The sequence below is a fragment of the Chenopodium album genome, chromosome 13 (genome assembly GCF_948465745.1).
Source record: "Chenopodium album chromosome 13, dcCheAlbu1.1, whole genome shotgun sequence".
Lineage (NCBI taxonomy): Eukaryota > Viridiplantae > Streptophyta > Magnoliopsida > Caryophyllales > Amaranthaceae > Chenopodium > Chenopodium album.
In genome coordinates this window covers 43,672,783-43,689,705 of record NC_137846.1, presented here as the reverse complement: position 1 = coordinate 43,689,705, position 16,923 = coordinate 43,672,783, and the positions used below count along the sequence as shown (strand labels likewise).

General features: G+C 33.7%; 1 protein-coding gene across 2 annotated transcripts; it reads right to left on the bottom strand.

Annotated features, from left to right (window-relative positions):
- Positions 1-8,898: 8,898 nt before the first annotated feature.
- Positions 8,899-16,439, bottom strand: LOC145574790 (protein GRAVITROPIC IN THE LIGHT 1-like). 2 transcript variants are annotated; one of them, XM_081632651.1, is made up of 3 exons: positions 16,019-16,439; positions 15,405-15,500; positions 8,899-10,852 (listed from the first exon to the last, which is right to left on the bottom strand). In XM_081632651.1, exon 3 carries the CDS (start codon positions 10,850-10,852, stop codon positions 9,428-9,430), a length of 1,425 nt encoding a protein of 474 aa, XP_081488777.1. In that variant the 5' UTR covers positions 15,405-15,500; positions 16,019-16,439; the 3' UTR covers positions 8,899-9,427. The 2 variants fall into 2 exon arrangements, with proteins under 2 accessions (XP_081488777.1, XP_081488776.1); XM_081632650.1 differs by having other exon boundaries at positions 15,405-15,497.
- Between the last annotated feature and the right edge of the window lie 484 nt (positions 16,440-16,923).

Here is a 16,923-nt window from a genome sequence, read left to right as displayed (position 1 = left end):
TTCAGAGCACCCTGCTGCTTGAAATGGTTTTAATCCCATTTTTTCCCCTGTCAATCAGGTTATGAGTCATAGATGATTGATGGCACTTTGTATATTCTAGTTTAACCAACTTTTATATTTATGTGTATGCTCCTTTGGGTTGGGTGATTAGAAATTGCTGCAGATTTTAAACAAAGGGATATCAGTTGCAAGCTTAGACTTCAATTCAAATTGTTACACTTGACAGGAAAAGGCAATAGCGGGTCATGGAAAATCCAACTCCAAGGTTCTCACAGCGGTACCATGCCAGCCCTTGTCTTCTCTACTGCAACATCATTAAAATTCCCTTTAAAGCCAACTGCTTCATCAGCATTCCCTTTACCATTACCACTTCATGCTTAAGAGTGATAGGTAAGAGTTTTGAGCATAATGAACATTTTATATATACCATTCAGTAAACCTAACTAGAATAAGGGAGATTTTGAGAAACATTTGCTACAAAATAAGGGAAATTTTTTTCCCTGTGATTAGTAGAGTTTAGTTTCACTAGGAGTCTTAGACTATATTATTTCAAAAAAAAAAAAAAAAGTCTTGGACTTTATATATTTTTTTTCAATTTTTCTTTTTCCCGTGCTGGCAGCTACTGCCTTTCCCCCTCTCCTAGCCTGCTGTCCTAGTGTCTTTTCCCCCCTTTACTAGCTGTTGTTGCCTTTCCCCCTCCGCTACTTGCTACCCTGCAGTCTTCCCCCTGTTGCTGCTGCTTAAGTCAGACTTATATTGGTGATTTTTTTCTTCATTACAGAATCAATGATTTTATATATATATATATTTTGAGGAGTTACAGAATCAATGATTGTGAATGCATAACATTGTCACAGATAATATGTTAATGCAGCCAGGCTAGCCACTGCAGCTATTGTTGTTGATGCAGCCGATGCCGATGCTGCATCTTTTGTTGTCGTTGTAAATGCTGCTGCCTTTGTTATAGATCCGTTGCATATTCTTTGTTGGTTGCTTGAAGAGCTACAATTGTTATTCAGATGGGCTAAAGCTTTTTTTGTTTGATGTTATAGGACTTCGGTGAAGAGCTGGAAGGGCCAATGTCCTTCAGCAGCACATCATGTCTCACAAATGCTCACATATGAGATCCCCTATTAAACTCGACTGGTTTTACGCTTCGAACAACAGCAACAAATTGATACGTTCTGGCCTTATCAACTTAAGCTCAGCAGATCATGTTAAGTTAAAGTAGAAGACACGAACATAATTATAGATTGTATTAATCTAGTTTTTAGTGTATTTTAAACACAAATAAAATAAAATTTGTAACTTTTGTGTATTTGTATGTGATTCTGCACTAATTTCGCTTAAATAAATGCAATTTTTCCTTTTTTATATATATTTTTTGAGCTTTGTTAGCTACAGTAATATTTATGGCAACAAAGTTTGGTAGCCACAGTACAGATTTGAGGTAATGAAGCTTATTAGCTACGGTAATATTTGTGGCAACAAAGTTTGTCACCACGGTAGAATTTGTTGCAAATAATGTGTTAGACACGTTAGTATTCGTGGCAAGAGAATATTTTTTCCACGTGAATACTTGTGGCATAAATTTCAAAATTTGCCATGACATTCATTTTCCCGTGGCAATTTTCTAGCCACGGTTTCTTGTGCCACGGGAGAAAATTTCAAGATTCTCGTGGCAAAATTGCATAGCTGCTGGAATTTTAAACTTGTGCCACGATTTTACTTGTGGCGATTTTACTTGTGGCACAAGGGTCAAATTGTTGTAGTGCGCCGGCCATTTTTCCCCAGCCAGGCATCTCCTTCACTGCCATCTTCGCTGCTCCCACGCCGCCACGCGCACAATCAAGCAGCCCATTCACCGGAAACAACCGCCATCGAACCACCGCCCACCAACAGACATATTCAACCAGCAACGATTGGACCAACTCAGCCCACAAACGACCCTAGAAACGACCTCCTCCCGTCCCCACCTTCGAAAAAATCCGTCCCAAGCTCCCAACAACTACGATTTCGGGGCTAGGTTGGGGTGGGGGAAGCAAGGATGGCGTCGGAAATTGGATATGGGCGGCGGAAATCGGGAATCAGGGTACAAAATAGGGCTACGCTGGGGAGGTCGTGGCCACCGGTGTGCTTTCCCCGACTTTGAAATAACCAGAGATCAGAAGTGTTGCTGATGGAAAATCGAATTTGGGGATGAAATCAGTGGGTCTTCGAATTTGGGGATGAAATCGGTGTTGATCGGTCGATGTTGGTGGCGGCGTTGGTCGGAATTTGGCCGCAAATTGCTGCGGCGTGTTAGGCAGTGGTAGTGGTGGGGGGGGGGGGAGGAAGGTGGTTGATATTCTGATTTTTTTTGTTTTAATTTTTTTTTTTTAGTTTTTTTGTTTTTTTTCTTTTGTGGGTTCAATCATGACTTGACACGTGTCGAGTGACCAGATATAATAGGTCATTAACTTTTGTAGACCAGTTTGGAATTGAAAAAAGTATCAGCCCTCTAAATTGGGATTATTCTCGATTAATCTAAAGTTGGAATTATTAAAAGTAAATGGAGCAAAGTTGGGATTATTGTTATTTATAATTTTTTTTTTTTTTCAAAAACAATCTATTTTGAAAAAAAAAAAAAAGGTGTAACAAACTTATACATTAATAAAAGATTTGATGTATCCTTGACAACTAAACATGGGCACGGGCCGTGCCGGCACGGCACGGGTGGCGGCACGGCACGGCACGGCGGCCCACCTGTGGGCCGTGGGCCGTGCCGTGAACAATTTTTTGGATTTTGGCACGGGCACGGCCCGTGGCACGGTGGCCGGCACGTGGGCCGGCACGCTGGCACGACCCGCCGGCACGGCACGTGGCACGGCCAGGCACGGCACAGCACGGCACGGCCCGTGCCTTGACCGTTGGAAAACTAGCCGTTTTTGGCCGTTTTCCAACAGCTCTAAAACGGCTAGTTTTCTCCCCCGTTTTCCAACACCGATATTCCTATGATTTATATTTTTGCTTCTATTTTAGATCCTAGACAAAAATATGATGGCACCTTTTTATTAATTGATATTTATTATAGTAACATGAATTTTGAAGATGATGTTGAAACTTTTAAAAATAAGGTGACGGATGAGTTTTTTTCTTTATATAGAGTTTATGAAAGTAAATATGGAACCGTGTGTCGATTTACCCCTTCTCAAACATCCAAAAGTGTAAGTAAACGGGCCAAAGGTTTATTTGCACAAGCTGCTAACATGATGTCCAAGTTTTCAGGTACGGAATCATCATCAAGTAAGAGAACACAATGCGATGTTTCGGAGTTGTAAATGTACTTAAGTTACGACTTCATGAAAGGCATGGACGATGAAGAGAAGTTTGGCCTCGACATCCTCGATTGGTGGAAATCACAAGCCGTGAAACATCCAATTTTGTCGGCAATGGCTCGTGATATTTTTGCTATCCAACTCTCCTCCGTTGCCTCCGAAAGAGCTTTTAGTGCGTCGGGAAGAGTTTTAGACGATAGAAGAACAAGACTAAAATCCGAAACACTTGAAATGTGTGTTTGCTTCAAGGATTGGTTGGATGCCGAAACTCGTTCTCAAGATCGTACTTATGCACAAAACGACGACGATGAAGGAACGTCGACTTCTTTTAGTTCTCATACTTCTCAATCCACTCAATTGGCGGATGAACTTGAACCTCTAGGAGACGAAGACGAAGACGAAGATGAAGACGAAGGCGAAGACGAAGACGACCAATAATAATTACATGATTACATATTTACATTATACACTATTGTATTCTTTTTGTATTATCGAACTTCGTATTCCGTATAATAAATGAAGTTATTCAATATTCATACACTATTGTACGATTTTTAATTATCATTACTTATTTTGTAATTTTGTATTATTGAATTATCGTACATTCGTACCGGCTACCGTCATATAATAAAATAAGTTATTCTTCAATTTTTTGTGTTTTCGGATTATCGCACTCATTGTTGTTTTTAATTCGTTTTTTTTATCATTTATTTTATTTTTTTAAAAAAAAAAAAAAAAAGAAGGGTGGCACGGTTTGGCCCGCGGCACGGCACGGCCCGCTAGGCACGTGGGCCGTGCCGTGCCGTGGGCTGGGTGTGCCAATTTCAGGCACGGCACGGCACGGCCCCCACCCCGGCACGGCCAGGCACGGCCCGCGGCGGCACGGGCACGGCCCGTGCCCATGTTTATTGACAACTATATAAACTTAAGTAAAAGAGAGGGAAAAAAAAATCAAACTACATAATTTTTGCCTAACATAGTGTCATGTACTTTTTTTTTTTTTTTTTTGAATAGATAGTGTCATGTACTTCAATAATAACTTTTTTTTTTTGAATATTTTAAAAATAATACAATATATTAGAAGTTCCAAGAAAGTAATTAGAATATTAATTAGTTAAAATATAAGATTTGATATATCCTTCCACAAAAATATTAACAACTACCGAGTATAAATTTTAGAAAAAAAAAATCGTATTTTTAACATGTGACACACTATTACAACACCAATTAATTAAAATAGAAATCTATTTACGAGTTAAATACATAGCACATAGTTTCAAGAAATTCATTTGGTTTAATAAGAAGGGAAAAAAATAGCAATTTGTTGATGAAATATAAAAAAAGATATAGATATTGTCAAATGCGTATATTATAATACCTATCTGGCAAACAGGCTCTTTCATAATAAATTCATTATAGTGTTTAAGGCAAATGTTTTTATTTTAATTAAAGGTAGTTTTAATTTAAGAATTATTATTTAATATTACCGTGCATGGCACGGGACTTAACCTAGTACGTTTTGTACTATGTTTATTACAACGAGATTATTTATACATATTTTTTTACTTTTTAAAAAAATACTGTAATAGAAGCTACAAGCTTAAACAATGAAATACGAATATCAAATCAACAAATTATACTTTTGTTAATTTCCTTGATCAATTTATAATTAGAATTTCAAACAATTAATACTTTATTATTAACTATGAATATCTTCAATAATACTTGCCAAGAACGACACAAGTTGATTATTCTTATTACAATTTTATCTTACCATTTTTTTTGTTCATCAACGTTCAATTGATGTGAATATAACATATGAAAGTTAAAAATTATTATTGAAAATTATCATGCGTGGCACGGGACCTAACCTAGTATTTCATAATAGATTCACAAGAATATTTAATCGCTAAAATATGAATTTAACAATATAGACTTATCTTGATTTTTAGAATAAAAAAACATCTATTAATGTTTGGATACGTAATTAAAGATATGGTTATTACAATCTTGAAAATTGTGTTAGATTGTAAATGAGACAACATATGGAAAAAGAAGGAGTATATTCAATTAAGTTATTGTTTGAGTATTTTAATTTATTTTTTTTAAAAAAAAAAGTTGTTTTCGTGATATTTTCTACTATTCACAAACATTAATTTGATCTGTTTGTGATTTATATGTTAAAAAAATCATAGTCATGTCAATTTTGTTAACTGCATCTCAATGCGTAGTTTCAAAATGTTAGTGTTTCATGATATGTAAATAAAGTTATTGGTGACAGGCAAGTGTGAAACATCTAACATTCTAATTAGAAGATGAAGGTGGAGTATAAAACTGTCAAAAAGTCTAATAATTAAAAAAAAAAAAAAAAAAAAGTAACAAAACATACAAGACTAACTTCTAATTTATTTTACCACCAAATATCTATAATAATACAAACAGATTTAGTTACGTCGCATTCGCAATACTTATTCCTCCACTCTATTTTACTTGCGACATTAAGATTTTAATTTGACATTATTCATGTTCTCTTATGATGTCATATCGTGCTTTATATGAGAAAAATATATATATGGTTATGTGGGATGTTGTTAGATTTGCCTAGAAAAAAAATAATATATAGTTATAATTTTGAATTTTGGAGAGTGGTTGGGATATAGGCAATGGAAATCAACTTAAGTTATGTAACTAAGAGTCAGGGAGATTAAAAACAAAAAGGAAGGACATGGAAGTTATTATACCATTTAATTCCAAACCATTGATTTTCTTTGTTATTATAGTATATATATGAATAAAGACGAATTGACAACGCCCCTAATGAGTATGTTTTTTTGTAACGTATAAAACGCATAATACAATTAATTAAAGGAGTGCATATAAACATTATAAAATCCCAAAAGGTTTTTTTTTTTCTTAAAAAACATTCTCAAATATTGTATTTATAAAAGAAATATATATATATATATATATATATATATATATATATATATATATATATATATATATATATATATATATATATATATATATATAATCCGACACGACATGACACAAAATTATTGAGAGAAAACACAAAGTCGTCACGATACGAAATCAGCCCAAGCACAAATCGTTTAGATAATAGTGGCTAAATTTTGGAGCTATCTTACATTGTAGGTAGTTTTTAATAGATTTAGTGAGAAACTAACACAAAATTGACACGAAACATAATACGAACACGATATGAATTTTGCCAACCCTACTTAAAAGAAAAAGGTTTAATTTAAAAAAGAATTACATAGTTTATGTTAAATTTAGTGAAGAACACGAAATGAACACAAGACCAAATATGAACACGACACGAATTTTTGCTTGCCCTACTCTTAGCAAGAATAAAACATAAATCAGACTCAGGACCAAAGAAATAAAGTTATTTAATAATAATAATAATAATAATAATAATAATAATAATAATAATAATAAGTGCAGTTTAAATTTTTATTAAAAAAAACACAAAAAAAAAATCATAAACACTACAGCAAGTAAATTCTGCAACTTGCAAGTCATCAATTGGGACTTGAATGGAATTTCACCAAAATAAATCACCGTAGAGCTACCCTTTTTCACCAAACCTATTATTCTCTTTTTAAAATGTTATAGATACATATACAAGTATATATTATTAATATAATTTTATTTTTTTTTAATATATAGCTATAAATATTTTATTTGGAAAATTATGCAATATCTTTTTGTTTTACGCAGAGCGAGTAGTACTGTAGCTCACTTGGTAGCTAGATCTTGTCCCCCAGTGTGGAGGAGCTTGTAACTTTTGAACCATTTTCTTAAGGTATCTTAGCCCTTACAAAATTGGATGCTTTTTAATAATATTGTTTCTCCTCTGCGTTCTTTCAAAAAAAAAAAAAAAAAAAAGTATTAGTTGATGTAGATTTAAAGATTGTTATCTCTCGAGAACCATGAGATTTGTAATATCAATCCCTATTAAAGACAACTTGCAAATAAAAACTCTCCAAACCCCCCCCCCCACCCTCCTAAGAAATATTAGCTTGCTCGCTAAGAAGTATTATATCGGTATTTCAATTGATTATCATACACGTTATACAGTACTCCCTTCGTCTCTTTATTCTTAATCTATTTAGATTTTTCACGAAAATTAAGAAAGTTGGTCGAAGTACATAAGTGCATGTAGGGTTAGAGAAAGATTGAAAAAAAAAATGGTTGGGAATAATTGAAGAGAAGGAGAGAGGAAGTGTTGAAAATTCTAAAAAGTCATTATTAGTACAAAAAAGTGATGACAACTCATCAAAAGTGGAGAATATTTTCAAATAGTACAACCCTAAAATAGAAATAGATTCTTAATTTTTATTTGCCAAAAAAGGAATACAAATTTTTAATACAAAAACGGAGGGAGTAGTAACTAAAAATTAATTAACTTGTTTGGGAAGCAATAACAAAAATAAAAGCCAAATTTGTTGGGGATCGTTTTTTGTTTTCAATTTTCTTTGTTTTTTTAAAACAAAAAATTAGAAATAATTATTTTTACTCTTTTGTTGTTAATTTTCAAAATTATCATGATTTTTATAAGTGTGACCGATTTTTACATTATTTTATCACATTATTTGTAAAAAACAAAAAACAAAAAAAAAATATAGAAAATTACAACAATACCAAACGAATCCTTTACATTTTTTTTTTTGACACTATTAGTTTAAAATAAAATTACATGCTAAACATGTTGTATCAATAACTCACAAAATTATCGCATTAAGTGGGTCATGGTGCAAAAAAAGGACAGAGGTAGTATCTTGTTCTCATTTTTTTTACTATATATAGATGTCATGAAATGACCAAAATATCCTCATTTTTCTGTCTTTATTACTTGAAGTATCCAAATTACCTTCATTTTTTTCTTAAACTTTGTTCCTCTAGCCATATGCGTGTACTTTATTCTTTTACATGTACTCGTATTTATTATTGGTGATCTGCTCAAATTTCTAACAGTTTTTTTTTTTTTTTTTTTGGTTCTACTTTATGTACTTGCTCCTCCATTTCTTTATTCCCGTGAAATTTGACAAACAAAACTATATTAAGTAACAACTGGAATAACATACATCATTATGTAATATCATGGTTATTATTATACTATCTCCGTTTCATATTAGTCGCAATAAAAGGGTATTATTTGTAAGATACAAAATATTTCTTTGTTGCAAATAATATGAAACGAAGGTAGTATTAGGTAGATCAGGTAAATATTTTTATTGCATTTTTTCTTAGTGGCCTTTGAGGAACACCTGAACTCTCCGTCTTACTGGTCTGAAAACTTGATGGCATAGATAACAACCATAACACCATAATCAGTAACAAAACTGTCTTTATTTTTAAGGAAAACAAGCTCATGTCTAGTATTTGATCTAGCCTCAAAGCCAACAATTTTCAAACTTTCAAAAACAAGTCAAGATCATATCGAGGACTCAGGCGTCATTGATCTGTGTGTATAGGGGGGGAGAGGGGCTTTCGTATATAGAGGCAAGTGAAGATGCACATGCAGTGCCACAAAAACAAGCGATGTGCACATCAATTCAAATAAACTCCTAAACTTCTTTTTCATATACAGGGTTACAGGAAACATAGCATGTTTAAAATTGGTGCCAACATATTACGAGTACAAGGAAGAGTAAGTAGCCCATTTCCGACCTAGATATTAACAAAATTTGGGCAAAATGATATATTTTTTTTTTTTTTATGGAAATTGGAAAATTTAAACTATTCCTGCATTACATCTTCCCAATGCCCACAAGGGTCCGATGCGCCTTTTTTTTGCATTCGAACATTTTTAAAAAGCCACAGATTAAGGGACAAAATGGCCCAAGTTACCATGTTGCACAGCAAGCTTCAGTCCCCACATCACACTCAGCATTGCAGCAACCACGCAACAAAAAAGGAGACACCATAATCTTTTCATTTCTCCATAATTGATCCACAAGACCCAAAATCAATGGCATCCAGTTATGTATTGTGGGCCCCACACCGCTTTCCTGTTTCGACCGAATCTACACTGTCCGATCAGATCTCAAAAGACCCTCCCACCGGCATGGCGTGTCCGAGTGTTACGCACCAGAGAGATACACCTGAGACTGGATAATAGCTTTACCGATCTTGAACCCAGGTACTACTGTGAAGGCAACACATGGTTCGGCTTCTGGTAAGAAAGCCTCATCTGAGACACTTTCCATGTATACCTCTGAGAACCGACACCTTTTCTTGAACTGGAAGATTGAGGCCACAGGGTCAAAAGAGAATGCCAAGCAATGAAGGAGCCATACCCTCTTAGCCATTTCTGCAAATGAGGTAAAGAAGGCAGTATCTGGGTAATCACCAGAATTCACAAGGTTTCTCTGGGTCAAGTTTCCAAAGAAGGATGACTCCATCTTTGGGTGCACTAGCCTCAGGTATTTGGCTCGACAAAACTTTCCAAATGTTGACTTGGGCTTCTGGCATAAATAATCCTTTGCTTTAACCGACTTCAACTCAGTGAATCTCTCAAAAAACAACCTTCGCCGCTGCTTATGTTCTGGTAAAGATTCATTAGGGAGTGCAAAGTTAGGAATGTGGAAACTGTCGAACATTTCTTTGCTCACAAATGACTCGAATGTGAAGCATCTGTGCTCTTGTTTCCAGTATGAAACACTGGGATGGATAACATTAGCCGCTGCCTCCAGATTCCACCCGGCAGACTGCATCTCATTGACCATCAGCTTCACAAACGTCCGAATAGATCTTACTGTATGCCTGAGAACGGGGATGAAATGGTTGGGACTTAATCCTGACATGTGAAGATTGTCCAGGACAGCAAGTGAGCCACTAGCATTTAGTCTTTTCTCAATCAACCTGTTCTCTTTCTTAAATTCCTCTAGTTTCTCCTTAAGGAATGTGATTTCGGACTCTTTCAGCTTGACCTCATACTCTAATTTTTTTGCCGTAATCCCATAAGTTTTCACCATGTTCTTCTGCTCTAGCAACTCGTAAGTGAGTAAACCCTTTTCAGGGAGTGGATCAAACTGTTTCTTTGTGAAACACTGTTTTACCTCTGATAAAGTCTTCAACTCAGAGACCACCATCTCATCAGAAGATTGAATTCCTTCGGCATCATAGGGAGATTGTGCAAATTGTAATTGAGCATAGGCAGCTTTGATTGATGAAATGCTGGCAAATACTTTAGCAAGAACAGCTTCACGAGCAATCCTATTGGCCACCTCTTCATCTTGTTTCTCGCCCAATTTGCAGTGAACAACATGAACTAGCTCAGCCTTGATTTTTTCCTGAGGTTTCATCTCCCTGGACTTGTCATGAGGCTTCGACTCCCAGATCTTTTCTTGCGGTTTTACCTCCTGGATCTTTTCTTTTGTTTTGAATCTTTGTAGTCCATCGGATGGGGTAATTCCAGTGACTGCACGAACATGCAGAACCTTTGAGATTGCTCGAGCTATCCTACTCTTACTTGGAGTTGTTGCTGGACGCTTAACTGAATCCATCTGGAATAAGGAACAGAATAAACAAAGTTAAAACTAAAATTGCAGAGTACTTGGCAAGAAAATCAACAACCAAGCACCGCAAAAGAGTTGCAATGATTATAGTTATGAGAATATATATCAAAAAGAAAAAGTATGCTTTAATACTTAGATCAAAGCCATTACACAAGATATACATACTTTATTTAGCCTTTGAGGGTTCACAATTGCTTTCTTATAAAGTGCAAAAAAAAGGTGGAAGATAGGACCAGGCAAAAGGAAAATGAACATGGAGACAAGAGGAACAAGAAGAGCAGAGCAAACTAAAAAAAACAGAGCTCAGAAGTGCATATGCACAAAGATACCACATAAAAAGCATGCCAAAAATTTAGCCCAAAGAACATGAAGGTGCCTTGGTTAGATTGACATAATCTATGCAAGGCTACAGATTTGAACCAGAGATATCAACCACATACAAGTTGTACTTGTAACTTCCATAAACATTAATTATCAATCTCCACACTACAATGCACACAGACAGCACATATGGCAAAGCTTGACCCATATATAATTTGTAAATTGATCCAATGCTTCCTAAACAAGCTAAATCCAATCTGAAAAAAGGAAGGACGCTGGTTGAGTTTCCAAGATCAGACATAGTTTAAACATTACTATTTTATAATTTCGCAGCAGCTCGAGTATTAAGACGAGATGAGCACATCTCGGTTATTGCCATTTCTGTCGATTTCACAAACTAACAGACAAAAAATTGACTATTTTATAATTTAAGATTCCTTGAACCGAGTGTTCATATAAAAAGAACAAGGCCATAGTTTAAGAACAAAATTATAATAGAATCCTATGAAAGCAAATTAAGAATCAGTAAATTATTATGACACTGCAAGATCAAGGATGGATACTGGATTATTTGACCAAATATCTTGAATACAAACATCAAAAAGAGACATCAACAAGCCTCATAGACCATTAGCCTACACTAGAGCCTAATAATAAAATTATATTATTTCTTATGTGCCAGTTTTATCATAATTTTGTGGGGGCAAATGATGCACCAAGCACAAATTACAAGCCAATAAACCTCGACCTTCAATCCCTAACCCTACTGTAACTTTAAAAATTCCTCGAAACTCTAATGGCAAGTGAAGAATAAACAAAAGCTAGTGTTACATTCCAACTTTTGGCCTTCCAAAGAGAAGAATTCCCACTTCACAGGCATATAATAACATTTTATGAAATCACAAAACACACTAAGGCCATCTTCCGAAGGGATAAAAAAGGAGAAATTAGGTAAGAAAAGCACAAGAGGACCATAGGTGCACCATCTTATTTGACCATTGAAAGATTTTTTCCGAGAGAAAAAACACAACACAATACCCAGAATATTCAAATATTTACGGAGTAAACAAGTAAGCAAGCAAAAAAAACAAGCATCAACAGGATCCATACTACATTACTACACTAGATTAATTGCTTAATGACCTCCTATAATCACTTCATGAATGCTAGCTGTTAGTTTGGTGTTGATCAGTGATCACAGTCGCCACTCACCATCAAGTGTCACTTCTGTCCGATTAGAGGGTGGGGTACAAGATCAAATTACTTAAATCAAATCTAACTAGTAAAAGGTTGTTTCCCCAACATACCCAGTGAGTATTTCTCTAATCTCATGACTGTGCAATCATCATTCCACACATCCAATATGATCCCACCGTTGGCATCAATTACGCCGAAAACAGTCTAAATGAGCACAATTTTATCACTAGCTAATGTAGAGTTGCGAATATGTTGAAAACTTGTCTCCCATTAACCCACATTAAAATAATTCTAAGGTCAAAAAATTCAACAGTAAATTGAAAGGCAATTAAGCTTAATAGTTCAAGATTTATATAGAAACACAAAATTTACGCCAAAACCACTGGGGAATGAAATGATTTTAGCTCACTACTGTTCACTTCTACTAATTAGATACAGTAAAATATTGTACTAGCAAGAAAAAGCAAAAAAAAAAAAAAATTAAATAAATAAATAAAATCTATTATGATGATTACCCCGGGTATATTATACAGAGAAAGACAACTTGCAATAAACAAAGATAAGGGTAGATCTAAAATAATGTGAGGCAGAACATCCCAACTTTAGCTTTACCTTTTTTCGGTACTACTACAAACTTTATTTTCTGGATGTTATATAACTTTGTCTAATAGCTTCAGAAAATAGATCTATTTAGGATTCTTTGACGCACTCAAAAATTCCTGTAATGTAAATTCCCACCCATATACATTCATACGTCCAAAAAGTATCCCATGAAAAAAAAAATGAAAAATAAAACATGCATGCATTTAGGATTTTGGTCCGTCAATTGTCACAGTGACCCACTTCTGCATTAATAAAAGCAGGACCCCTCACCCCGCCCCCCCCCCCCCCCCCCCAAATTTCGTCAGGGATTCCCTTCTGTACATGGACAATATATACTGCATCTGAATATAATTATTATCATATTTTTGTCAAGTTCACATGGGACCCATATTTATATTTGACCCAATGTGAAGTACTCATATATTACAAGTTAGGACTCTTTGTTATACTCCCTTCGTCCCATAATATATTTCCTGTTATCCTATTTTGATGATCCAAAATATTGTTTTTTTTTTCTATTTTTGGATAATATATATATAAAGACTATTATACCTTTACCTTTTTTACCTTATTCATCGTACTTTCTAAATTATCCTTGAATTTTACACCATATCATGTATATTTTTTTCACTTTCTTTCTCAAACTTTTGTCTTCAATTGTACTTTTCACTTTTATCAATTTACTTCATTTACTTTCTCTTCCTACTTCTTAAATACCATTAAAATCACAAACAAAAACTATATTATGGGAATGGGACACAGTGAGTATGTATTAAGTAAGCAAATTACCGTGGTTTTACCAACACGATGATTCTATTGTAATCTTATGTCTTTTGACTATCACATTTTTTTGTAAAAAATTTTAAAAATAATTTTTAATCAAAATTACTAATTAAAAATAAATGAAAAAACAAATAATCTCAATCGTCCATTTTAAAAAATTATAATAGTCAAAAGTCATGAAATTACATTAGAATTTTCACATTTTATCACATACATTAACTCAAACAAAGATGTTCTTTAAGTCATCAATATCATTAATCACTCAACATATTGAGAAAAACTACAAAATGTTAATCATAATTTATTCATAAAGCTACACAGACAAATTATATATCTACAAACATACGGAATAGAATTAATCTTAACACCTACGAAAAATTCTTATGCATATATCGTATACTCTCTCCTTTCACTGATCAACACAATTTGAAAAGACATACATGTCAATGCATATGTGTTTATCAAATGGCAAGTTGAAATTAAATTGCGTGATTTAATTACTAACTTTGTCATTTCCTTTACATTCCAAGTTTCTTAATACCCTCTCCGTCCCATAATATAATTTCTGTTTTTCTATTTTGAAAAATCAAAATGTTATTCCTGTTTTTATTTTTGGATAGTATGTAAAGACTAAAATACTCTCATTTTTTTTTACTTTATTCATTGTAATTCCTAATTTATCTTTGAATTTTACACAAACTTTGTACTTTTTTCTCTAACTTTTGTCTATAATTGTAGTTTTCACTTTTATTAATGTACTTTATCCACTTTCTTCTCCTATTTCTTAAATACCGAGATAAAATACAAACATGAAGTATATTATGAGACAGAGGGAGTACTTCGTATAACCTACCCTAAAAACTACTACTACATATATACCACTAAGACCTTGTTTGGTTGGATGTAGGAAGTAAAAATTCCCATGAAATCTCAATTTCTATAAAATTGTAATTTGTAAAAATTTCCCAAACTTGTTTGGTTGGATGTAGGAATTTCTATTTCCCATAGAAAGTTCCACTTACCTAGGGGGGACTACGCAAGTGAATTCCTCTATTTTGTAGGAAGTAAAACTTCCTAAGAAGTTTCAATTCATACATTATTGGCAACCAAATAAGTATGCATATATTCGTTTCCTAGGAAATCAAAATTCCCATAAATTTGTTTGTCAACCAAACAATTCCCAAATACATTTCCTCTAATAGTATTAGTTAATAAAATTATGTGACCATTAGTGGTATTACGGTCAAAGCTAAATGTTTCTATTTTTCTTGCATACATATTTTTCCCCGAAATATATTTCAAAAAAACAAAACTCTTCAATCAACCATTAGATTTAGAACAACATAGTCAAGATTCATTTATATCAAGATAAAATATGCTTTAAATACACATCAATCAATATCCAACGATTGCAACAACACAATCCCCACGATTCCTCCACGTGGCAATACCAAACCCAGATGTACGGTCAAGATTTCATCTCAAAAACCGAATTAAACTTGGGCGTGTGAACAAATATATGTTCTGATACATGTACATATACGACCAATAAATTATAGTGGACATTACTCAGAAGAAATTCAGATTATAAATAAATAAAAAAACAAAAGATAGAGAAAGAAATTCGTCCTTACACCTTGAAAAAATGTGACGATAAATTGCGCGTGGTTTCTGCCTTAACTTAACCTTTCAACAGGACATTTCTCTCACTGTCTCTTACGCAGGGCGCCTGCTAAATACAAACAAAAACAACAATTCAGCTACAGCAGTTTCACCTTACAAAACGACGTCACTTTGTTCAACAAAAATTAATTTTTTTTAAAAAAAAAACAAACAAATCTACCATAGTTTGGTAATAGCAATTAATATTAAATAAAATAAATACTATTCCAGTAAATACAGTAAAATTGAAATGAAAAGTTTATTTTGGAATTAATTTAAAAATTTTGAAGAATTTTTGGAAACTTGTTTTAAAAATTTGAGAAATTTTGAAAATGAAATGATTTTAGACATTTTCAAAAACGTCGTATTCGATAGTATTTGACTTCAAATGTTAATTAAAAAAAAAAATTGACGTAAGATTATTATTCGAAGGAAAAAGCGCCGAAAGTGAAGAAAATGCAGATTAAAGCGAGTTAAATGCTGCAATAATGGCGAATAATTTGCTGGAAACAAATAAAAACAAATAAACAAAAGAAAATTCAAAAACAATACGGAAAAGTTGAGTAAACACAATGTCGTTAATCTTACCGAAAATTAAGATATTTTTGTCGATAGTTTGGTGAAGTGTCGAAAACGAAAAATTCAACGAACTTCGATTTCAGATGTTTTACCAACCCTAAATTGCGAAATGTTTCGTCCGCTCAAATTAATCAACGCAAAATCGGATGAACAATCACTAACTTCAATCAATTTCACCAAAAAAAAAAGAAAAATCGACTTCCTGAGTAATATTTGAGCTTTTAGAGAGAGAAAGTACCGAGCTCGAGGAGAGAGAAAAAATGGCGGAGATTAGAGGAGAGAGAAAGCGGGAGGAAGTGGTTTTTACGGAGAAAAGGTTTCGGACAGAGAGAAAGAAGGGGTGATTGGGGAATTAAAAAGGGGCTTAGGTTTTAGTCAATATTACAGGGCAATTTGTATGAACGAATTTACGGAATTGACCTTGGGATTTTATGAGTTTTACAGAGGGTTTGATTGGATGTGTGAGTAACGTTCGGAAAGGCGGTGAGGGTAGATTTGGAATTTCGAGTCTTGTTGAGTAACGAGGAATTGAGGATTGTTGTGTACAGCGGAGTATTATATTATACTACTAATACGCAGGTGTGTTTTCGTATGAGTTTTCGTTTTCTTTTCATCCACCCACCACCGCTATTTTCCCCAATTATATTTGATTGTATATAACTTTATACTCGTAGTACTCCTTCCATTTTTAAATACTTACTCTATTTCTCTATTTATGAAGTTTTAGGAGAAATTGAAGAAAGTAATACTCCTTCTGTTTTTAAAATTTAAATACTTGTTTCATTTTTTCATGCACGGAGTTTTAGGAGAAATTGGAGAAAGTAATAAAATATAAAAATAGTGGGTTGGTGAAAGAATAAAAAATTATAAAAACCCAAAAGTAGTGGAGAGAATTGAAGGAAAGGGAATATAAA

What these genes read in the sequence shown, in the direction of transcription:
- LOC145574790 (XM_081632651.1), bottom strand. Translation starts at nt 10,852, where the DNA reads ATGGATTCAGTTAAGCGTCCAGCAACAACTCCAAGTAAGAGTAGGATA.